The 24,376-nt window shown below is 43.5% G+C and overlaps 2 protein-coding genes across 5 annotated transcripts in view; one reads left to right on the top strand and one right to left on the bottom strand.

The window, feature by feature from the left end:
* Window positions 1-4,492, top strand: part of tdrd9 (tudor domain containing 9) — a 49,490-nt gene extending 44,998 nt beyond the window's left edge. Inside the window, exons 27-35 of the mRNA XM_034111617.1 lie at window positions 208-465; window positions 1,070-1,231; window positions 1,690-1,760; window positions 2,043-2,152; window positions 3,224-3,320; window positions 3,402-3,540; window positions 3,710-3,828; window positions 3,916-3,988; window positions 4,100-4,492. Coding sequence (XP_033967508.1) covers window positions 208-465; window positions 1,070-1,231; window positions 1,690-1,760; window positions 2,043-2,152; window positions 3,224-3,320; window positions 3,402-3,540; window positions 3,710-3,828; window positions 3,916-3,988; window positions 4,100-4,198 — 1,128 coding nt within the window. The 3' untranslated portion in view covers window positions 4,199-4,492. The remainder of the gene's footprint in view (window positions 1-207; window positions 466-1,069; window positions 1,232-1,689; window positions 1,761-2,042; window positions 2,153-3,223; window positions 3,321-3,401; window positions 3,541-3,709; window positions 3,829-3,915; window positions 3,989-4,099) is intronic.
* A 284-nt stretch (window positions 4,493-4,776) lies between these two features.
* rtn1a (reticulon 1a) lies at window positions 4,777-24,291 on the bottom strand. Of its 4 annotated transcripts, XM_034111612.2 has the most exons (9): window positions 23,868-24,291; window positions 16,177-16,881; window positions 14,941-15,597; window positions 7,102-7,309; window positions 6,887-7,025; window positions 6,669-6,738; window positions 6,327-6,373; window positions 6,176-6,234; window positions 4,777-5,571 (listed from the first exon to the last, which is right to left on the bottom strand). In XM_034111612.2, exons 1-9 carry the CDS (start codon window positions 24,091-24,093, stop codon window positions 5,529-5,531), a joined length of 2,154 nt encoding a protein of 717 aa, XP_033967503.1. In that variant the 5' UTR covers window positions 24,094-24,291; the 3' UTR covers window positions 4,777-5,528. The 4 variants fall into 4 exon arrangements, with proteins under 4 accessions (XP_033967503.1, XP_033967504.1, XP_033967505.1 ...); XM_034111613.2 differs by lacking the exons at window positions 14,941-15,597; window positions 16,177-16,881; window positions 23,868-24,291 and adding an exon at window positions 12,395-12,768; XM_034111614.2 differs by lacking the exons at window positions 14,941-15,597; window positions 16,177-16,881; window positions 23,868-24,291 and adding an exon at window positions 9,166-9,269.
* Between the last annotated feature and the right edge of the window lie 85 nt (window positions 24,292-24,376).

The following is a 24,376-nucleotide window of genomic DNA, read 5'->3' as shown; positions in this document are numbered from 1 at the left end:
TCAGGTCATTTATTCACAACTACCTGTTCCGATGTCCTGGCTGTGAACTAGCAGTAACACACACACACACACACACACACACACACACACACACACACACACACACACACACACACACACACACACACACACACACACACACACACACACACACACACACACACACACACACACACACACACACACACACTCTGCTCACTGTCTCAGGCTCAGGAGTTCCAAGTTACTGCGATGCGTCCGTCAGCTCAGTCCATCATCCTGGGGAACCAGTGGAGCAGCCGAGCACGCGACCGCTTCATCACGCTGGTGAAGGGCCGCTCTCTCATCGTGTCGCTGTACTCCATCCTGCACGGGGTCATGCGTGTACAGCTGCTCATCGACACAGAGACCTCCAACACCAGCGCTGTGGACGTCTTGGTGGAAGAAGAACATGCCATGAAGGCCGAGGAGAGCTTCGATTCCAAGGTGACACAACAAACAGTTGGGAGCTAAGGTTCTCTCTAATGCAATGTATTAGAAAGCAATGAATCATAACAAGCTCTACTTAAAGACATATCTCAGCTAAACAACGTTTGGGACTATTAACAACTTTCATTCAGGCATGCTAGGAGTTTTCATTTTGGCAGCTATTTTTTTCTTTTAGTTTTAGTCAAATTGTCATTTTACTTAGTCATTACTTTTATTAGAAGTAATGTGTCAAATGTCGTTTTTTAAATTTGATTACATTTGATCGAAGTGTTTTCTCTTTAGAGAGAGAAAGCAGTTGGTTTAGTCATAAATTAACATCAGTTACATTTCACTGCTCCCACAGTGACACACCTACAAGTGTTCCTCTTTGTACTTGCAGTACTGATTCTTCCCAGCAGATGTTGTGTTTGGACGCTGTGAGCAACGTTGTGATGAAAATAAAAGCATGAATCATTGAGTTAGTTGGGTTTTTAGGACCAACCTAACTGTAAATCACTATGAGAAACACCAATGTTTAGAACCATGCTTGCCACGATACAGAAAGATCCATACAATAGCTTTGTGCCCTTTTCATTTTAGATGTCTTATTTGTGTGTTACAGCAAAACCATGAGATAATAATGTCCCTGTACAAAGACATGGAGAGAGGAACGTATGTCCCCAACACTGCCAGCAGCTCCTGGAAAGATCGCAAGAGAGAGGAGAAGGAGATCATTGACGACCTGCTCACCCACTTCTCCAAGGGCCGCCATTCCAAGACCAAGGCAAGACACACTGCACGATACACTGCACTGCATCATGCAGAATATTTTCAGGATATATTTGCACTAAAATATAATTTTTTTATTTTGGATTTCAGGATATATTTGCACCTTTCAAAAACACTATTACAGGTCCTTTAGAAATAATTACAATCCATTAAGAGAAATATTTCAGATTAAAATGTTTTTTCAGGAGAGATAAAAAAAAAAGACAAAGATTTTTAGTTTCCAAGATGCTGTTTTTTGTGATGATGACGGCATCACTCCTGCAGCGCCTGCTGCTCTCAGTTCGTCCAGCAGATGGAGCCTCTTCAGTGACTCAGTTCCTGTGCTGTGTTCATTCGGGGCACACCCATTCGGTCTGACAAGCTGAACAGTGACAATAGGGAGACTGTCACAATAATCAATGCATGAATACGTCACATGATGTGTCTTACTGCCGCCTCATTTCTACACCACAGGTTCATCTGAAAGGTCCACACAGTCCCAATAAGATAAGCTTCTACAGCTTGAGCCACAGAACCAGCTACAAGTAAGCAATTATATGGCGGCAAAATGAATTGAGGGTAGAGATTGGACAATATGATGTGATATTAGCAACACTCACAATACGAGTAGATGCTGGATAATGTTTATTATTGGGATAATCATGAATAACCTCCCGAGTGACATTAAGCTTGATATCCTGGGTAGAGAAGTGTAAAAAAGGGTCTGATATTTTATTAATGTAGAGTACCATTATGATTTATAATTGCAAATATTTTGCCAGAATAGTTGTGATATGAATCGTGTGTGTGTGTGCTCGCTCCTGCAGGACAGTTTGTATTGAGAGAAGCAGCATCAACTCGTTGGCTCTGAATGACAGCCCTCACTACAAACATCAGAGGATGCTGGTGGCTGGGAGTGTGTCAATCAACGCCACAGGTACCGGATATAGCACAACAGCTTAAAGCAGGGGTGTCCAAACTACGGCCCAGGGGCCAAATGCGGCCCACGGTCCATTTTGAAATGGCCCTCAGCTAATTAAAAAAGTATAATGAAGTATGGCCCACAAATGAACTTGTGCTTGTCATATATTGTACTTCTTAATATGTACAAATATATTACACAGTAGTATTCATGTGTTAAAAAATCCCACTTTTCAAATAAATTCTGTCAATTAAAGTTGGGAAAAATGTCAAACAACTCTTAGTTGATTAAAAAAAACCAATAACTTATTGCCATAACAAGCTTCAAATCTACCCTTCATATTTCCTCTTTTTGTAAGCAATCTGAAGCTCCTGTTATAAGGAATGAGCTGCTAACACGTCTTATAACTAAATAAAGTAAACCCTCTAGAGAGCTGGGATTTCGGCTGTTGTGTTTCTTAAAGCATTTTCAAGTATCAAGCATCATTTACCTACATTTGATTAATTTTGCTCATTTATCACTGAACTTATGGGGCAATATACCTCTAGTGAGTGTCCCAGCCCTTCGTATATTTTTCTGTTTGTGGCCCTCAGCGAAAAAGGTTTGGAGACCCCTGGCTTAAAGCTCCACTAATCAATATTTTTTTAATAATTGTATCACATGATTAGTCGCTTGACGTGACAAACACAAACTATCAACCAAAATCAGCCGACCCTCTCGCTTTTTAGTCTATTCTCATATTTAGAAAATGACTAGAGAAAGCAGCTTATATTTATGATAAACCCACTTTACACTACATGCCTAGCACTGAACAGCAAACCAAGTTAGCAACTAGCTGGTGATCATAATGGAGCAACAGATGGTCGTTTATCTTTTTCTTATGTATGAATATTAGACATGAAGTTGTCTGGTCTCCAAAAAAGCCAAAATACACATAAACGCTCATGTTGATCTGTTTTGGCTGAATGTGAAAACATGCTAATGTATTTATCAAATCAGCTTTATATGTAATCTTATGGTATGAGGTTTTTCATTCTAAATGTCGATGTCAACTGTTGCAGCTTTAAATGTGTGCCTCTGTTGCAGGGACACGTATTCTACTGAGAGAAACCACCATGATGCCAGACGTCCCCGGACTGCCTGCGCTCCTCACCATGCTCTTCACACCCATCATGGAGCTACGGTAGGTCAGACACAGACTGATTATTGCAGGCCTCATAATCCAAATCCAATGTTTACACCCCCTCCCCCCTTTTATTGGTAGCACTGATGAAGAGAGGACCTGCTACACCGGCGCCCTCTGTGGCTTGGGCTGGTACGGTCAGAAACAGGAGGGCATCCTAGCGGAGCATGACATCGAACTCGCCTTCGATGTCAAATTTGATGTTGAAGACATCACTGAGGTACAGCTGTGTATTGACTGAGTGGAATGCTATTTGTTTGTTATGCATTGGTTAAGTGATTAGTACCCATTTATATTTGTTCAAACTTTTGTACTTCATGTTCTGCCACATGATGTAGAATTTTCTTTTGTTTATTGCTGATTGCTTAGGTTTTTTCTTTCTTTTTAAGATAAATGCTTTGCGAGTGGCTGTGAACCGCCTCGTCTGTGAAGGGCCCAATGGCACCATGCATCTGGGGCCCGATAGGATCAGCCAGCTGCAGGAGGACTGCCGGGACCGCCTCATAAGGTCAATCACAGACACCCACAGTGATCAAGTGTGAAGTTCATCAATGTGAAAGCACGTATTGATCTGTGTTGATGTTATGTAATGCAGGCTGTTCACCAAGTCGCCTCCAAGAGAAGAAGGCCCTCAAGTGTTCTTCGAGAAACCAGAGAAATGGAACCAGGTATGGCACATGACAGAGCTCCTGAATCTAATTGTTTTTGTCCTCTTCTTGTCAGTTTTGTGAGCAGATTTTACGTACTGTTTTTGACGTGTTTGTTTATTGAACCTTTAGGTGGATCCTGCTCTGAAGATGGACATCGTGGAGCCTGGAGGAGGAAAGACCAGAGGAGTCCTCTTCCAGCTGCATCCTGTCACTCTGCTCAACAGCTGAATAGTCGCTGTGCTCCTTCCATTTGTGTTCAAACAGAACTGATTCCTATGTTGTGCTTTTGACAGTTGCCTGGAATTTGTATATATTTATGTTCAGAGGAGTATATCTTTTTTTTAAGTTCAAATGAGTGCCTTTCATCTGCACAGGAAAATCCTCAATCCTCACTGAGTTGGAGTTGTAATCCCCCGTTTAAATACGTGACAAGCTGCTAATAAGAAATGTTGGGCTCATTCATGTGAAAGCTCCTGTATAGCTCTTTGTTACCACCCTTCAGCAGAGGTCTATTAAAAAGAGTTGTGTGCAACAGATGAGGCTTGTCAATCAGTGTTCATTCAAACATAGCCTCATTGTGACCTAAGAGTCAAGTTAAATATACACACACACTAAACTCCTACTACGAGGTGAACTAGTGTCTGCGCCAGATTTAATTGGCTGGTATTTTTAACTCATTCCATGTCTCCTATCCATCCAAAGTGTTATCACATCCAACTTAGCCATACTTTCACACACAAACTCATCTTCACCCCCTTGAAGGCCTCTAATGAATGTGAACTCATCAGTAAAGTGGCCAGGAGATGTTTTACATCAAGGTACATTTATTTTTCTTATAATTAAATACATAGTGTAAGTGCAAATAGTTAAAGAGTCCAGGGTCTAAAGAACTACAGAGTATAGTCGAACATAGTACAAAGTTGGACAGTTATTCAAACAAGCTAAATATCACCAGATACTCCTTGTCTTCATGGTAGTTGTACAACAGTACCTTAAACATGTGAGTTGTTCCTTATGGTTATACAAAAGCAAAAACCCTACGATTACCACATCTAAGACGCATATTGTTAAATTATGTTGTGCTTGGAAACACCAAAGGAAATCATTTTTGCTATTTATATATATGGACATATACTGAGAAGCCCCGTCTGCTAACTCAGAAACATGAAGCCGTTTTTAACATTGGCATCAGAGCACGTCTGTGGGCATTTAGCTTATTTTGTGCCAGACCATACAGTTTGCGGTAGGCACTGCAAAGCAAAAATGTAGCGTGATTTTAAAAACTGCACAAAAGATATCAAATATTATTTACCCAAGGCTCGACTTCATGCACTTTAATAATAAGCAACACAAAAAAAGTCAGTTTCTTTTTTTGTTTTCGAGTGGTGTACTTGTCTACCTAGAAACAGGATATGTACGTGTGACTGTTAGTGTTAAGACTGCTATAGACAGGGTGACGGTTTCTCCAGTGGATGCTTTTAGACGACCAGGCTCTTCAACAGTGACCGAGCTGCCTGACTCCGAGCTGACTGTCAGCTTCGTGGTGAGACAGACGCTTCTACTCCTCCTTCCTCTTGGCCCCGGGGATCTTCGCTTGGATCCTACACAAAGAAAACAAGCATTAATGCCACATGTCTAACAAGGTGTTTATTATTATACTGCCTGCTGCTTTTGTACTTTTTTTTTAATGGTAGTCCATGGAACTGGGTGTCAAGTTTGACAAAAATGGGAACATTGAAAAACTACAGGCAGACATTTTGGCATCTGTTAACCCTTTAAAAGCTCATTGGTTAACACTGTTAAATAATAAACCAGTCCGTTTTTGTATTAAACTGATCACCTTATCCACCATGACAACTTTAGCATCAGTAGCCTTTTTTTATTTATCGTAAACAGACTTCGTAGTGGACACTGTTCATTCATGAAGTGAGTGAAGTAGGGCAGCACCAAATTTGTAAAATATGAAATAACTTTTAATATCATAAATCAATATTGGAAACCTGGCAGCTTCCGATTACAACGGCACTCTTATCTGCTGGCCAATGAGGGGAGGCGAGTGAAGTCACAAAGGGAAGTCAGTGGTACATTCGACTACTTGTCTCACTTTATTTGTGTACACGGTGCTCTGATTGATTTCTTATGCCTTGTAGCTACATGTGTTTGTATATCGTAAGTGAAGAAAATGTCTTAATGGCAAACACTCACTTTCCCACCACAGAGTTGACCTGGGTCCGTATTAATCCCACATACTGATCGATCTGTGCCTGAAAACAAAAGGAAAGGGACGAGTGTAAATACAGGACAACATTTTGTTAAATAGGGTTGACTTCAGTTATCATAAAGCTCAAATTCTTACCTGATGCTTCTCATAGACCACAGGCATGGTGAACATGGAGACCACAGCTGTAGAGGCATGGGGAGAGAAATGTTAAAGTATTCTGACCTACAGTGGGGCAAGGTGGCCTCCAGCACACACCCTGACACTTATCTAATGTAAACTGGAAAAGTAAACATAACGCGCACGTTCAGCAGTGCAGTAAACACGTTCAATGAAGTACATTTGATCTGGCATAGTAATAAGGACATGCTGTACTTCTCACTAATGACATATATTGTATAATACAAAATAGCTCTGAAGATTATTAAACGTAACAAAAGTCTAAAACACGAATGATTGTGTGTGTCGAGGTGACCTCACCTAGGATGAGCAGTGTCAGGCCGTTGAAGAGAGCGCCCACGTAGGTCAGCAGCCACATCAGAACAGCAAACTGAAATGAAATGCCACATTTATTCTTTGTAAACTGCATTTCTAATCGTATAAACTACCAGATTGTTTCATGAAACGCATTAATAAAGGGTAGCAGAGCTGATGTAACACTGTGATGCAGTTTGAAAACTAGCCAGTTTGAGGCAAACCTTCAAGGAGTCGATCAGGTCTTGTACGAGGAACAGCCTGCGGAGCTCCTTCATACAGGTGTTGGAGTACAGCAGGATTTTGTCAGCATATTTACTAATCTGGTCCTGGGAGAGAGCAATTTCCATCTCCAGGTAGGATCTGGGAATAAATACCTTTCAGTGAGTACAATCTATAGACTCATTCATGAAATCCAACAATCTCCTACTCTACTCACTTGAAAGGATGTCCCTCATCGGTCTTCTGCACAGCCTGCAGCACAGACTTGTAGATCCTGAAGCTGATGGAGGCAGAGAGCGCTGCCAGGGCCAAGTACGCCCCGACGCTGACCATGCTGAACTGGGTCAGGGAGAAGAGGAGCAGGAGCACGCTGCTGAACACGGCCCCCGACTGCTTCACATTCCTCCAGTAGAGGAGGTCAATCGCTGGAAGGGAAGGACAGAAGAAGGAAAAACAGGGTTAGGACCAGGCGTTACCTGACCTGCCACAAGGAGGCCCGGTTATCCACAGAAGTATCTGTTCCTAAGTGGATTCTGCGCACTACACACCACACATTTGGGTCAAATATCTGGAAGCTCTTCACAACTTGATGTCCTCAGAGATCCACAGCTGTCACGTGATCCTGATTTAACCCAGCTTCCTAACCTAGCTTTTCATTCGGTTATATCGAGCTGTGAACGTGGCGATAAGTGACAATTTGTCGGTTCAGTTACTTTACTCCTATATATAGAGCGACCTCTGAAGAAGATAATAGCTGACTCTCCCTTGTCGAGCAAGTGGTGCCTCCCTCCGCTGCAACACTCCGGAAAAGAAAGACCTCTTATTTACGTCTGACGTGTACTTATGGTCGGCGGCATCTGGTCTGGTCTCAAACATATACAAACAGCTATGCAACCGGGAAGAAGAAACTGTATTACACCAGGGTTACTACTGCAGAATTAATGATTGACCTATAGTGCTGTGAAGGCAGTCTCAGACATAGAAGCACTATCAGCAGTTTACAGATAACGGTTCAATGTGACCTGCAGCTCTGTGGTCAGTGAGGAAGGATGACAAAGCTTCAATGCAGTGTCTCAGTAATGCAGTGAAATGATCCCGTGTCACTTGTACAGGAACAAAGAGTTAAGCTACAACATGCGTGCCGCAGGCGCTCGCGCATCTTACTGCACCATTTTCCTTTATATTCTAATATCTTCTTTTTTCTCTGGGTGGCGGGGCCTGTAATTCAAAGCCTCTAACAGAGATGAGCGAGTGAAGTGATAACTGAGGATTAGCCCAGTGTACCATTACAGCCGACACGGTGCTCCTCTGGCATTCGTCTGTGTCGGCTGGAAACATGGGCCCGTTTCCATGAGAACTGTCGGCTGCTGGTTTTACCTCTGTGTGTATGACAGCACTATCAGTTAACCATTCATGTGTTTTTACCAACACCTGGAAATCCTTTGTGTAGTGTAAGGAGGCGAGGAGAGGCGGTATGTTAATGTAAACTTGTGTGCTCGTGAAGAATAGAGATTCGCAGCTGAGGTCTCTTGGGGTTATACTCTTCCTCTCTGAGCTGTCCGCCTGTCTGTCTAATTTTAGCCGTGGAGCTGTGAGCAGCATAGTGATGACCGCCATCTTTACTCTCCACTAAAAGGCATCTATGGATGCCAAAAAGGCTAAAAGCCGGGTGTCAGAAGAGCAGACATTGTGTGACTAAGAAAATCTCTGCTGCCCATAAACTATCCTCCCTGTACTGTAAAATAACACGTATGATCCGTGTTGTCTTAAGAAAACAATAGTGACTTACAGTACCTATCAACCCCTTGCTCCGCCCCCCCATCAAATCAAAGACTCATTCAGAAATGGTGAAGCAAAAATCCTTACTGTACATTCACCACTCCCCACTGATGCCATTGTTTCTGCCATCTCACACACCACACACACACACACACACACACACACACACACACACACACACACACACACACACACACACACACACACACACACACACACACACACACACACACACACACACACACACACACACACACACACACACACACCACACACACACACACACACACACACACACACACACACACACACACACACACACACACACACACACACACACACACACACACACACACACACACACACACACACACACACCAGCTGTAAGAACACACAGACACATCGACAACAGACGGCTCTGCTACAGAGTCAGGTGTTGGTGCCAGGTGATGTGCTGCAGACTGAGAAAGCTTTATCTAGTGCAGTAGAAGCATGTACTGACCTGCGGCTCCCATGGCTGAACAGGGAAATAGGCAGCTGCTTTATCCACGGACAAAAGGAGAGCAGTGGAGGGGGAGTCCCCCCTGCACAGGGGAGGAGGGGCCACAGCCACACCAGCAAATCAGCATCGGCCTGCGCAGGGGGACTGAGGAGGGGGGGTGGCGTCTATGGGGTGCGGTTGCCAAAGAATCACATTGCAATCCTGCACACATACACTAACACACACATGCAAACACTGTCTCTCTCTCTGAGCTTTTTTATGCTCAGGCTTTAAAGCGCAGCCCCGCTGACAAAGAATGCCAGCCAGCGACTAAAATAAAAGACAGTGAATCAAAATGTAAAATGAAAAAAGTCCTTTTTAATTAGCATTTTAGACCTTCAGTAGCTAAAGACGAGGCAATTACAGTCACATTGTGTGCTAATCACCCGCACAGACTGTAATCATTATTTTACTCCTCCATTAAAATGCTTCAGTGGCGAGGAACTGCTGAGCACCTGCCTGATGCAGTTACCATAGTTACCGTGCTCCATTTTCTCTCCACCGCTCGCTGAGAGATGATGAGAGGCAGGAAAGGGGGGGGGGGGAGGGGCTGCAAGTGGAGGGAGGGAGGGAGGGAGAGAGGGAGAGAGCCTCCCTTCGGGAACAAGGCAAAATTCATTTGCTCCGAGTCTGGGGAATCAGCAGCACATAATGTGTCTACAGGCCGACACAGGAACACAGCCTCTCCCTTTATTGTGCAGCACAAAAGGACAATGGCAGGTTCAACACAAAGCCAGTTAGTTGTCAAGTCTGTGTCAAGAAAATATGAAAGACTGTGTCTATAAAGGGTTGAGTCACATTACAACCTCGGATCTTTACAGATTTCAGTAGAGTAAAAGATGAGAATAAAAATGCCTTTTAATGAGTGCAGCTGGTTCACATTAGATGACAGTTGGCGTGAACATTGATGATCTTCATATTAACGCATGCTCCAAATATAGAACATTTAGTTTTGACAGTAGCAACAACTGAACTGCATGGGTGACAGTTAAATCTTAGGATGTTGAACTAGAGTACAGAGGAAGTACAAATGACAAGCTCCGTTTCTTTATTTGACTCTGGTATTAAACACATTGGCCTACACCGAGTAAAAACCAGAGCAAATGATAACCAGCAGTGAGTCAGTGACAATAATATGATTCCCCCTCCCTCTTTTCTGTAGTGAAACTAGTTTAGCCTGACCTCATTAGATCACTGAAGACATCCTCGTGGCCTCAAACCAGCCGTCAGAGTGAAACACGTAAAAAGCCTTCTGCTGTCCACAGATGAGATTCAGCTCTCAGACTTGGAACTGTAACTCGGGGACGATACGTTTAGATTTGGAGGCCTCGTGACGATTATGTTTCCGTCTGTTTTGTTAGTATGATTTTGTTATTGTAGGAATTTCTGATTTGTTGCATAGACATCTGCCAGAGCTAATGTAGACAGAGATAACTCAGCAAAGAGAGCTTGTCCAACAGAAATCAACCAAAGGGGACAGTTAACAGAAACTCTGAAAAATGTTAAGCATTACCCTGAGTGGATTTCAAGGTTTGATTCTTCTCTCAGACCTCTCTATATCATGAAACGTATTTGAATACATTTAAACAACACAAACAGTGAGTAAGTCCTGCACTAGGCCAGATAACAATCAAACTTTGTTTTTGAACGGCCGTCAAATTTAAATTCAGTCTTCCTCAAAACACAAAGTTGAAGACACCAGTAAATAAGTACTTAACGAAACTAAAACATATAATATGGTTAAACTGGTTCTGTAGCTGCTTTATTTTTTTTATAAAGTAAAACATATATTCTTCATCTTGATGAAGAATATATGTCGCTTTGTGACACATTATTCCATATATTAAAGAATATATATATGTATTTGATAAAGGTAGCCACTTGATTAGGAGACACACACAGTCCGGGTTTGGCATCAGAAACCGAACTGCTGTGTCATCTTGAGTCCCGTTTAATTTTTCTACATTTTAAACTTGTCTGCATCATCGTTTAAGAAATATTTTTAAGAAAATAATGATAATATCATGGTCCAGAAAATCCCATTGTGTTACTTAGATAATACAGAACCACTTTTTTGTGGTGGATTGTGTAGCATGAGTTCAGCCTGAGGAGAGAAGCTGCTAGCTTGTTGGCAGTGAGTCAGTACTGTGCATGTGCAATGAGAATGACTAAACATAAAAATGCCTTCAGCTTCAAGCAACATTCTACTGCAGCAAATAAATCAATTCTTATCCTTTGCTGTGCCTACTGACTCAGCTTGATTTGATGCGTCTGTATGTTGTGTACGGATCCCATCAGATGGGAACATGTTACCCAGTCTCGGACAACTCAAATGGAAAATGCATGACTCAGTAGAATAATGACAAATGGAGGTTTGTCAGAAAGGTTATTTTTACAGAGCTGCACATCCACGATCAGTGACTGTTGCGGCCTGTGTTGAGACAATAAGCGGACCAATGTGTTGCATTTGTACTGCTGAGCTAAACCTAAAAAGATGGCAGATAATAAACCACGGCCTGTGTGGCGGAAAGGATGCCATTTTCTGCGAGGGCCCCTCTACGAGCCCTCCATGCTACGGAAACACACGGAGGATGCTCTCCTCCGGCCCACTCTGCAAGGTGCCATGGCAGCCGAGGAGATAGGGCTGATGTAATCAGGATGGGTGTGCCCTGGTTACCATGGAGACAATCTGTCACTGCCGTCCTGATACCCCGACTGCCTCGCTACACAAAAACAGAGCATACGCCATAAAAAAACAACTCCCCTGCGCGGGTGCAGAGCCCGGGAGGGCGATGACAATGACACGCCTTAGTCCACAGCACAACGCTGGCATCCATATTAACATGCACCCAAAACAGATGGTTCTAAGCACACTGGTGGGTATGCACTTATTTTCCAAAACACCCACCAGCGTCTCTCGCCCCACCCTTCTTTTCTTTTTTTTATTGTCTCACACACATCCAGCAATAAAAAATAATTTGTCATCATAGGTGCATAATAGGAGGTGCATAATAACCCTGATGTTACATTTCCAAATACACATTTAGATGACATGATGTACACATGCAAAGCACACACACACGCGTTCAAGAATACACTGCTACAGTGTCATGAATATTTAACCCACATGCAGAGATCTCTCACAAACACAGACGGACTCATGGGTAAATCACAGTAAACACATCAGTACCCTGGCCCTTCCAGCCGCTCCAGGCGCTCTCCTTCTTCGTTACGTCTGCAGTGGCCTGCATGCTGGTGATCAGTTATGTCCCCGTTCTCTTTTTCTCTCTCTATATGGTCTCCGTGTTCTTCTTTGTCTCCCTCTTCAGTAGCACCGACTCACTCACTCATCCCAGAAAGGCATGAATGGTCGCAAAAAAAAGGATGCTGGAGATAGGCTGAGATGACAGAGGGAGGAAGGGAGGGAGGGAGGAAAGGTTTCCAAGGTGCAGCCGGCTCGCGGAGCTCACAGACTGATGCTGTGGAGCAGCGTTGGCTAGAAAAGAAGGAGCGGGGAAAGTGCGTATGTGTGTATGTGCGTGCGTGCTGGGGGAGGGGGTTCAAATTGTAAACACCACACCACAGTCACTGCTGCAGCAAACCATCCATGCAATGATTAAGAGCCTCAGGGGGTGAGAGGGTGGGTGGTGATGGTCGGAGTCTAAGCTCTTGTTCTTTAAAGGGAAGGCAAAGTAGCTTTCACAATAAAAGCTCTAACAGACTGGTGATAGCGGGGTACAAGCAGTGGGAGGGTTACCCCACATACGCTTGTCATATACCTTCAAGCATGCCGCTGTGGCTTCCCTAATAGCTTGTTAGGTTTTTTCATAATAGATCCTTATTTATTAATGTTGCAATTAAGGAAATAGGCTTTGAATATGGCATGTTAGCGCATTCTGTACAACTTAAAAAGAACCGTTTTAATAATCCAATGTCATGTTTCACAGTTGGAAATAGCCAGACTTGCGGCCATGTTGCTAAGGAAAGATATGGAACACTTCCAGCTTTGTTGTTCTTTGTTTTTGCACAGGATACTGTTTAAGGTTGTAGCCAAAGATAGAAATAGCTGTTTCCACTATGACTCACTGTTAATTGAAGAGACAAAGTGCTTGTACTTTAATTATTCATATCGAGACCCCGTGCATTACAGCACAATGTTCATGGTTTAGTACTCTCAGGGTGTGTTGGTGATTTATGATGTTCTGTTTTTTTATTCAAACTGATCTGTAAAAAGACCGGGCAGTGTAGGATGCTTAAAAAAAGAAATACAAAAAAAATCAGCACAATCACTGTTTTGTCAGCACTGAGCAGAACGATTCCTTTATAGTTTACGTCATTTTTCAATCCAATCAAAGCCAATAATCCTGTCCTCTAGCCCCCCCACCCTCAGCCCCCGGCAGACAGCCACACCTCACACCTTCTGCTCACTGCGGCCATGACAGACTTCAATGCCAAAAGCAACCAAAATGAACAACAGAAAAAAAGATTTCCCTGAACCAGACTGAACACGCTCTCCCATCACTGTTGCTATGGCAACTGGCATGGAAGAGCTCGGACTGATAAAAACAATATTGGATGGTCTTCAACGTAGCATCCATAACAAAGGCACAGTGCGCCATCTAGTGGTGGAGAAAATACAGGTGACCTGCTTTTTACAGTTTCCAGAAGCTTCTCACAGTCCAAGTAAACAAATCAAGGAATGCCTCTTTATTTACTATGTAATCACACCAGCTCTAAATCATTTACATTTTAAATGTGTAACTGAATCAATCATCACATTCTCCTTGACCAGGGTGCATCAGTAGATGTTAGTTTTAGGAAACCAAAATCAAGCGACATCCATTAAGATGTTCTCAGCTCGAAAACAAAGTCAAATGCAAGAGAAGCCCCCGCAGCCCCTCAGTAGGAGTGCGCCCCAGTTTTGAAATCATAGTATTATGTAAACCCTCTGTCTAAGAGGGCAGAGACAACAGACAGTACTAGTCAAAATATGAAAATGTGCACAGCATAGACTAGCTGACTACGACTAGCCTGTCTGACCACGTGTTATGTAAGGAACCTGTCAAGATGCAGAACGCAGTTTTTTTCCAACATATGCAATTTGATTAATCATGCTTTGAGTTTTTTTTATGAAAACACAGAATAATGTTGAAGGGTTAGATATGTCGGCAGTTGAGCTTCAGTCGTCATGCATTGTGATAAATGTGATTCAATGCATCCTCACCCTGCTTATTTCTCTCTCAAATGTACCACCAGGTGGAAGCAGACTTCAGGAAAGTACAACATTCAGTTCCCACCCACCCAGGAGCAGAAACCCCGGAACATCCCATCTCTCTGAGCAATGCTGTTTACCTTCTCAGCCCTGTCAACAAAACAAGGTCAATACACACCATGCAGGTAGCTACCGGGAGGTAAACAAACACTACCAGCGTCAGTAATTTGATTCGAAAATATGCTTTCAAACTGTTTTTAGCCCCTTATATAATGGGTAAGGTTTAAATTCCATGCGATTGCTGTTCCATTTGAGCATGAAGGCACATCAGCATACGCAACGCTACCTGTTCCACAGCACTATTTCTGGAAAGCCAATAGCCTACTGGAGATTTTAAGCCAAGGTGAAACCACTGCAACAATGAAAAGATTACAGACACATTTTGTAAAATCCGTTTTCTTCAACTTAGAAGCATTACCAATATGTGAAAAGTGTTTTAGAAAATCAAGATAATTCCGACTGACCTTTTTGTTTATTGAAGCCCTGCAGGGGGGGTGAGGCGGCGGGCTTCCCCAGGTCTCCTTTGCCCTGGTCGCTGTGCATGTCGTCCTGGGGGGGCTTCTCTGTTCTCACCTCTGGGGGCACGGCAGCAGTGGGTGGCTTGGGCTTGCTGGGGCGATCCTCCTCTGTTTTCACTGGGGTCTTCACTTTTTCAGGGATCAGTGGCTCGGCAGCTACAGCCTCAGCCGGACTGCGGGGAGAGGCGGCACGTGGCACCAGGGGGGAGGGGGGGCTGGCTCCCTGTTTGGGGCCACTGAAGCCCTGCTCTCTCTTCGGGCTCTCTTCGGACGCAGACTCAATGAACAGATCACTGTCGAGCTCTGCCTCTCTCTCCTCCCTCAGAATGCTGTAGCTAGTGGGTGGAGCGTGGTTGCCTGCTTGGCCGAAAGCACCCTTAGCGACCGGGGGATTGTCGAAGGGGTTGTTAGGCTGGCTGACAGGGCCCTTGCTTTTAGGCGGCTGGGAAAATGGGTTGCTAGCGGCCTTTGGAGGCTCCTCAGACACCAGCTCTATCTCTGAGTCTCCAGACTCTGCGCTGCTGCCATCGTGCTCCCTGCTGCCGGCCTTAGTGCTGGGGCTGTTTTTGGAAGCAGTCATGTCATGGGAAGGAAAATCTTTCTCTGTTCAAAAAGGAAATGCAGAGGGGACTTTCAGATCTTCATTCACATTACACATTCAGACATATGCATACAATTCTATGTAACTTTTAAGAAGAAATAACACAATCTTCCTATCACAAATCAAATGTTTACTTTTCTCAATTCAGTGTTCCTGTTCCAACCTCACAAAGTTAGCTTATGATGACCAATAATAATAACTTTAAATAGTTGTTGTATAACGGCCAACACTTTGTTTGCCGAATGTATGACGCTACTTTTGCTACTATTTGGCTACTTAGACCATTTGAGAAAAGTTGTAAAGTAGAACTGATTCTATTCATCTTAAAAATGTCATCAATTTAATCTAAATGAAATAGTTTCTTGATTTATAAGGTTTTTAATTCACTTAATTAGACAAACACATGCATTTGAATCTGATTACTCTATCCATAAACAGCTTCCTAATTGATTTTCCATAGACCAATAATTATTATTATTTAAACTAGTACTGCAAACTTAAATTACATAAACAATTATGGGGTACTTTATCTACCTCACCAACTTCTATGTGACAGGTGTTTGTGTGTATGCTGTGCCTACGTGTTGGTGAGGTGTTGGGAGTGGAAGCAGGGCTGTCATCCTCGGGCTCAGACAGCGTCACAGTGGGAACCCCCTGTAAGCCCACACTGAGGACGTTTTCACGCTCAGACGCGCTGACCGGGGGGGCTTTCTGCTGCGGCTCTGCCTTGGCGGTTGGGGACTGGGACTCGGTCAGCGTGATCTTCACCGGGCTGGCCGTCTGCGGAGTGCCACCAAGGTTTCGGTAGGAGCGGTAGTCTGACAGCTCCTCATCAGATGGCTCCTCGACGTAGGGGAAAGACTGGGAGCCCAGTGCTGACCCTAGGTTCTCCTCTTCTTCCTCGTCATCTTCATCTCTTCCAAGGTTTTTATCCATGTAGCTGACCAATGAGTCGCGACCAGATGAGCCCGTGTCCACCAGGCTTTGCTGGTCGCGGCGTTCATCTCCGTGGGTGATGTCCATGTAGTTGTAGGACTCCGTATTATCAGAGCCGAACATAGACTTCGGCATGTCATCAGCCAGGCTGGAGGTCATCTTGGTGTTGGAGCTGAAGCTGTAGTTGTCGCTGGAGAAGGGGTCCAGGTCAGAGGAGCCGGGGGAGGGCTTGGTGGGCTTTAGGTCATCAGACAGGTAGGAGGCTTCTCGACTCTGATTTGACGTCAGGGAAGTGTAGACATCACCGTCATCATTCATAGGCTTCCTGAACAGGCCAGTCATGGGGTCATCTACAGAGAACAACAGGAACATATCAAATCAGTGAGGTTACACACAGGGAACTGATAAGGAAGAACAACACTTACACGATCAAATGAAATCATCCAGTCGAAGAAGTCTATGCTTCACATACACTGCTGCCAGGGAGAGGGGCTGTGGGGGGGGGATCTGTGAAGATCAGTGAGGCAGCAGTAACAGAGGGTTCTTGTACCCAGTGTGGGACAAAGGGGGATTGTTCAGACCCCAAAAAAAACAGTGCCACAACCAGAGTCTGTTCTAAGTCCTGCAGGCAAAGAGTTTTCTGTAGTCTCATCTCTGCTCTGTGTTCCCTTGCCCTGCATCTCCCCAGACAAATGAGTGTAACAAAGACAAACAGACACATACTATATTAACAAACTACTGCATGTGCAGGCTAGCCTCTTTAAAGTGTAAATGGCTTAGGCTACTCTATGTGGACACATCTCTTCTATGATGAATTAAAACACAGCTGGCTGAATACAGTATGCAACACTCTAATAAATACAATTACTGTGATGCAACAATAGTGCTAATTGTGTTTAAACCTGAAGTAAGGATTCAAAACCGGCAGTTGTTAGCTCTGAAGTGCTCTGCTGTAAAATATCGCTCAACCTCTCACTGAATAATTTGTTACAGTTCTGCAGGGAGGCGTAAAGGATGCTCAGATTACATATGACTTGCAAAACAGGAAGAGGCGGACTTGATAGGAATGTTGTTCTAAATAAGTCGAGGTCAAGTATTCAGATGTTTGGCTTCATGTCTTGAAGTAATTCAACTCCACTAACAAATACACACTGTCTCATGTTTATACATAAGTACACAATAATAAACACAAACTATGAAGTACAGCACCACCCATCTGATGCTTACGTTTTTGTTGTGCTGTGTACAAGTCAGAGTTTATACTAACACGTACGGAGCTCCTCCTCCTGCTCTCTAGTCCTTCTTTCTCAGGACAGCGGTGGTGCTATTTATAGGCTGAGTCCAGCTGCTGGGCTGGATGGGGGGGACGATTTAAAAAAAAATAAAAATAAATCAGCCTCAGGGTTAGCTCTGGAGGATGCGGACTGACTGACAGAAGACCCAACAGGTCAGGACGTCCCTTCCCTTCCTTCACTTCCTCTAAAAAGCCCCACCACCCTTTCCTTCTGCTGTCCTTCCTTCTGCTGCTGCCAGTCATTAACAATACATCATACCGCAGTACAATGGCGTAAACACTACACACCCATGCTGGGATTCAGGGGAGGGCTGACGTGACATGGAGGAAAAGCAAAGCAGGCTCTTGAGCTTCAGATTATTTTGTATCTAATAGACTTAAATGTCTTGTAGGTTAACATCCCAGCTGTTTGCAATATGGACGGAGACAGCTGTGGGGCCAAGTTCAGTTCAGGGACACGAACGCCCTTGATGTACTGCTGTTGGAAGCAATGTTAATCCTCTTAGTGTACTATCATCGTATAGGTCCCATCAGCCATCACCCTGGTAACACCATCATAATCTTACATTCACTATCACTTATTCAAAGCAAAAATACCAACTGTTGTGGGAAGCACTCAGGCCACTACAAACAGCTGTGAATAGCCAGCAAGGCCACACACCCCCTCCCTTTATATCAACCTATTCAACGTACCAACAGATAAAGTCAGCAGCGGTTGCGTAAGGCATCTGTAACATAAAGAGGCCGGGGCTCGAGGGCAGCCGTTCTGGGCAGCTACTCGCTGAAGTTGGTGTGCAGAGATTGAGGGTGTTTTGAATCTGCTGATATGGCCTATGGCACCCAGACTCTATGAAAATACCCAGAAGGCTGAAACAAATGGTCTGCTGCACTCAGATGGGATTGGACATGACAACAGAGGAATTCTCAACTCACACTGTAGCCACAAAACATAATCATGTCACTGAAAGGATGGTGCAGTTGAATAAATAAGTCCTGGTGGATGTGCTGCGAAGGGGCAGTCCTTTTGTTGTCCTCTGTGCAGCCCCAAAACTAATGCAGCCTGACAATCTGTTCTACGCCAAGGCATAGGCTCCTAATTATCAGGCTACAGACAGAAACATGTGAGCAAAGACAATAGCAAAAGAGCCAGGGTTACAAAATGAATACATTAGCACTTTGGAATGAAGGGTTTACTGAGCTGCATGTGGGGCTCAGTGTGCGGCAGGGTTTACTCCCTTGAAGACCCTCACTGATCCACTGCAGTTATGCAATGTGGAATAAAATGAATAAACCAATATGAACAGAAAGGGATGTTAAAGAAAATGTGCTCAAACAGCAGTGCATGGTAGTCTCGATAGGGTTTATTCTCATTGTTGTTTAATTTATCCATGATTGTTTCAACTCAACCATAATCCTTTAGTCTTTATAACATGGCCATCAAAACTAGACACATACAAACTTGATGTCTGCTAATGTTTTCCTTGTCCAAATATCCCAAAAATAGTTATATTTGGCCAATAACAGCAGTGTATCCTCTCATTTGAGAGTCAGGAGGAGTCAAGTGCAAGGACAGAGAACATATTTAGTTTGCCCAATTAAAATAAGAACCAGCACAGCCAGAGTGCTTACATTGAAGGAACAGTTGGGATAACACAATAAAACCCCAAGGCTAATTTCCATTGAGTGGGTAGCTGCGGACTTCTCAAGGAACTGTTTTGGTCCGTCATTCATTTCATCACAAGCTCAACTTAACTTTGAAACATCTGTTAATGTACTGCTCTGTAACGATTCATCCCCTCTGTCCCTGACCCTCTCCACTGTGGTGTTATCTTTCAGGAGTTCTCTTTCTCTCCATGACCTTGTGGAAATCAATCCATCAACACGCCTACTGTGCTCTTCTTTCAAAGCCGTCTGTTTCTTTAATGGTAATTCATATGCTCAGCATTATTATTTTAGGTATACATTGCCCTGTTTATTGGAAACTGTGCCGTACTGTGTTCGGAATGGTAATAACAGAAATGGTTTTGTAGATAATGTACATTGACGTTTCAATAAGGCGTAAATATACCTTGGAGGAAGCCTTCCAGGGGAGAAAAGAAAACACAAACACCCAGTATTAGCACAGAATACAGGCTTGACCAAAAGTAAACATTTTCATTCTCCTGTTATTTTTTGTAGACATTTTTTGGGCATTTTTGTTTTATTGGACAGTGACAGTCTGGAGAGAGACAGGTCAGGCAGGGGAGAAAGAGAGACGGGATGACATGCAAAAGGCACAGAATGGAATCAAACCTGAGCCGCTGCGGTAAGGACTCACCCTTGATACATGGGGTGCCCCATTTGTTACAATTCATTCCGACATGTTCCTATAAATATGTGGTTTGAAAGTACTTTGAAGTCCATATTGTGTTCTGTAAGAGTTGCATAATATAAGATTCCTATATCAATTCCCTTACTTAGTTTGCCTGAAACACCACTTCGAACGGGCGATGGTCTCCAGCTTTAAAAGCTTTGGTTATTACGTTTATGTTTGTAATGTATTGATTAGAATATCCTTGGCATGCATGAATACTAATCACTTACTATCCCTCTTTAAAGAAGAAGATAATGGAGAGCACAAAAACAGTCTATACTAAGAGAGGAGGTGCAACAAAACTACAAGCAGGGGTCGATAGGAGAACAGCTGTGGTGAGGGATTCAACAGCCCTGAGCTGCATTGATCCAAGACAATGAGGACCTACAATTACTGTAAGCAACGTCACTGTATCCACTACTCCTAAAAAATCATTTTAAGGCCACACAGGACAAATGTTGTTCCAGCAGCTTTTGCTGAAGACAAATCAATGTGCAGGCAGTTTAAATTAAAGCTAATCTGCCCCCATTCAGACACTGAAGCGTTGGTACGTACAGTACCTGTCTTTCACTGTATTGATCGTATTTCCCTTGCTTGGATAGAGCTTTAAGGATGAATGGAGAGGATGTGGGAGGATCCAGACTGTCCGCATGCTGTCTGCTTGGAGTAAAAGCTGTCAATTCAGTGTGACTTTGGATCGGCATTTTACTTTCTAGATGCAGACAGAATTTGGCATTAAAGAGTAACGACACAGGAAGGCACGATACACAGGCTTCAATATAAAACACACAAAAGATAAATGGACTACCCTTTTTAAAAGCATCGACGCTGATGGGGGGTCTAATCCCGTGAGCAGTTTTGCAATACTCCTCTCAGGAATTACTCCGGGCACAGGCTAGACATCTGGACTGGGGCAGTACGATCGTAAACATAGCCTCATATTTCACATACCGGCTTTGAATTGTTTTCAGGGTAAACACAGGGGATCAAAAGACATCATAATGTATGATTTATTGATATAATGAAAGCACTAATGCTTTAGTGTCCCCTGCAGTGGAGCGTTTTGGGCCTGGTCTGTCATTCCTTTATCCGTCCTTTTAGAACACAGCATTAGCTAATTGCTTCTGGAGACAGATGAAGATAAAAGAGATTGGAAACCTGGCAGGTAACACATGGGATGAGCTCTCTAAATCATTCTGGAAAGCAGACACGCTGTACAACCTTTAAGCCTTATTTAATTATGTAAGGTGCTGGACAACACATTTAAATAGCTTACATGCAGAGACACTGACTCACACCTGGGAGCTGACATCACAGAGCGTTTGTCAGAGGCAGATCATACGTGATCAAAGATTTATTAAAGACGGTTCTTTGCATTTCCTGTTTTTTCCCTTAGAGTCCATCCATTTATCATTGCCTCGCCTCTCTTTCCATTAGGCTGCCCCCCCCCACCCCTCCTCCTCTATCCCTGTATTATCTTGCATCTTTATCATCTAGTCTGAAAAGACCTAGCACTGCTTGGCCCCCTGGGAAAAGAAGCTAAAGGCCGAAATGCACAGCGCTGGTTTAGGCAGTCCAGCGGAGTCCACTAAGTGCTTTCTCTATCTGACAGATATGGAAAAGGCCCAGCCAGACATATGCTGTCTCATCCTTGTCGATGATGATACGCTGAAAATGCGAAGTCCAGGACACCTTTCAGGCACTGGATTACGGGAGTAGGTTTATTATGACTGTTGCCCTGTCAGGAACAGGAAGTGATGAAGTGACAGTGACAATGGACTGGAAAACCTTGCTGGAGAAAGAAAAAGGAATTTTAAAATGAGGTTTCACTGTTTTCATAATATCCACTTAGTTGTTTTCTTCTATGCCAGACAGCAGGGGAGGCAATAAGAATAAGGGATGTTAACAATACACTTAGACCTCATCATGATGCAGCAATATCTGCCACAACTGTATTTTGAATGCCTCTTAAAACCTTCACAGGATTGGAAACTGTGAGTCCATTGCACTGTGATGTCCAAGGCTAAGGTTCTGTCCTGTGGTAATTGAATACAGCAGAAATCAGCATGATCCGCGTCCTGCGGGTAGATTACTGTTGTGAACATGATTCAGGACAGGCATGGGTCAATTACGTAGAGATGCAATTCTAGACATCTCGAAGGGATACTATTTCACAGTTAGCACTTTTTACTGCCTTCAGTGAAAATAGATATATTTATTTACGTTTCTTAAACTTAAAATAGTATTATGCGATTATCTAGATGGAAGCACAGCAGAGAAGGATAGTTTGTTATAGAGGGAGTGAGTGTCTTTGACAAAGATCAGAATCTCACATGTCTGGTAGAGGAACTGTCTGCCCTGCTAGATGTGATGAGATCTGCACTGTTCTCACCAAGAACTCAAGTGACACAGGAAATTATTTCACTGGTATGGAGACAGTTCAGCTGGAGTCCGACTAATACAAGACAGCTTTTCTTTCCATTTGTGTAAATCAAAACATATTCTGTGTTTGTACCTACACAAGCTGGACCTTGTCTGGTACACTGTTGTAAAAGTAGAGCATGTGCATTATTTTCTTTTCTAGAAAGCATGGCAAAGCATTGACTAAGCAGTTCATTTGCTCACATACTGTATTGAACACATTGTGCTTGAAGTGGATAGCATTTAGCTTTTCAAAGTTATGTTTGCAATGCCTTTCAAAGGATTAAAGTCTAAATCATGCATTCAAAAATGCTCTTGTACTTAACAGATTTATAAAAAAAAAAACATGTATTTTTTTTCTTTTGCGGACCAGCACTAGCCAGATACATGAGAACGTCTGAGCAGCAAAAAGAGGAAACTAGGCAGCTTTTCTTTTTTTTTAAACATCACCTCATGAATTTTTCAGTGAATTCGTGAATGAAAGTACAGGGCTCTAGTTTTGCGAGCCAAGCAAATAGTGAGTCCTGTTCCTTCAGGATTAAAAATAGCAACATTAGCCAAGCTGTGAGGAGAGTGACGGACTTAGGTCTGCATGATGTTTCCACAAAATACACTACCTTCAGCATCCAATAATATAGGTATACCATCAACAATAACAAAACAGGAATGTATGAATCCTGTCACCATGCAGGTAACTTGTTAATACAGCTAGGATGCTTTTTATATGTATCATCCCTCTACCCCAACACTATCAAGAATGCAAGTCTATTATTATACAGGCCTACATGTGGGAGCTGGTACACAGTGAACATCCATAGGCCTTAAAGTTCAACAGGCTATTTGTTAATGCATGTTGCATCCCATCTGAATCCTCCCTACATACTCTCACCAACCAGAGAACTGTGTGTACTATTGGGGGAAACAGGAACAATTCATTAGGTCTCATGGCTATCTGAATAGTTTTGAAGACGTCCTATATCATTCCCTTCACCATCACTGCCGTGACAACTGCTTCACAACAATCACCCTATCTATGTCGCTTGTATCTTTTGTGTTTTCAAGCCCAGAAGTTTTAACTCGGCCGATAGACAGGCCTTCTGTCGTAACGCTCGGTCTGTGACAAATGGACTCGGTTGCATGTCTATTTACACCCTATATACCGGGGTTTTGTTAGCTAAAAGCTTGCGAAATTAAACATAACGGGGCTGAAATAGGCTACTATTAGTCACTTAGTATTGATACTTAACGACAATAACAGTTTGCTTTACCTGTAGAGGCAGTTTCCATAGCAACGGGAGGCCTTTTCCCGTCGTCCTGGTGGAAAGGATGAAATTGTTGATCCAGGTCGCCCGCCACCTCGCCGCCTCTCGGCTTGAATTCGTCACGTAGGTCGTCGAACTGGGTCGGTGTGTTTCCAAAGAGGCCATTCCTCTCATAGTCATCTCCAAACCACCTCCCATCTGAGCCTAGCTCTTCACCGGGCTGAGCAGACATGCTTTTTCTTCCTGTTATTGGACAAAATATATACTAGCTACAAAGCTGCTTCTTCTTCTTCTCCGTCTCTACCGGCTGTTCCTGTAAATGAGCGGCGGTGTCCCTCTGCGCTAGAATGGCTGACGGAGACACAGTTAAAAATGCAGCTCTTAGCTGGCTGGAGTCTGTCAACTGAGAGAGCCTGCTTAAAGTGTTTGTATACGCCACAGAGGAGACGGTGCGGTCGGTCGGGGAGCAAAGAGGAGAGGAGCGAGGGTGATTGTTTTTAGTTCACTGATCCAAC

Source organism: Pseudochaenichthys georgianus, chromosome 22 (genome assembly GCF_902827115.2).
Source record: "Pseudochaenichthys georgianus chromosome 22, fPseGeo1.2, whole genome shotgun sequence".
Lineage (NCBI taxonomy): Eukaryota > Metazoa > Chordata > Actinopteri > Perciformes > Channichthyidae > Pseudochaenichthys > Pseudochaenichthys georgianus.
This window is presented reverse-complemented; position numbering and strand designations above follow the sequence as displayed.

Coding starts and splice junctions, on each gene's coding strand:
- rtn1a (XM_034111612.2), bottom strand. CDS start 24,093: ATGTCTGCTCAGCCCGGTGAAGAGCTAGGCTCAGATGGGAGGTGGTTT. Junction 16,882..23,867: donor TATGGAAACTGCCTCTACAG/GTAAAGCAAACT, acceptor TGTTCTCTGTAG/ATGACCCCATGACTGGCCTG. Junction 5,572..6,175: donor GTCAACTCTGTGGTGGGAAA/GTGAGTGTTTGC, acceptor TTCTTTGTGTAG/GATCCAAGCGAAGATCCCCG.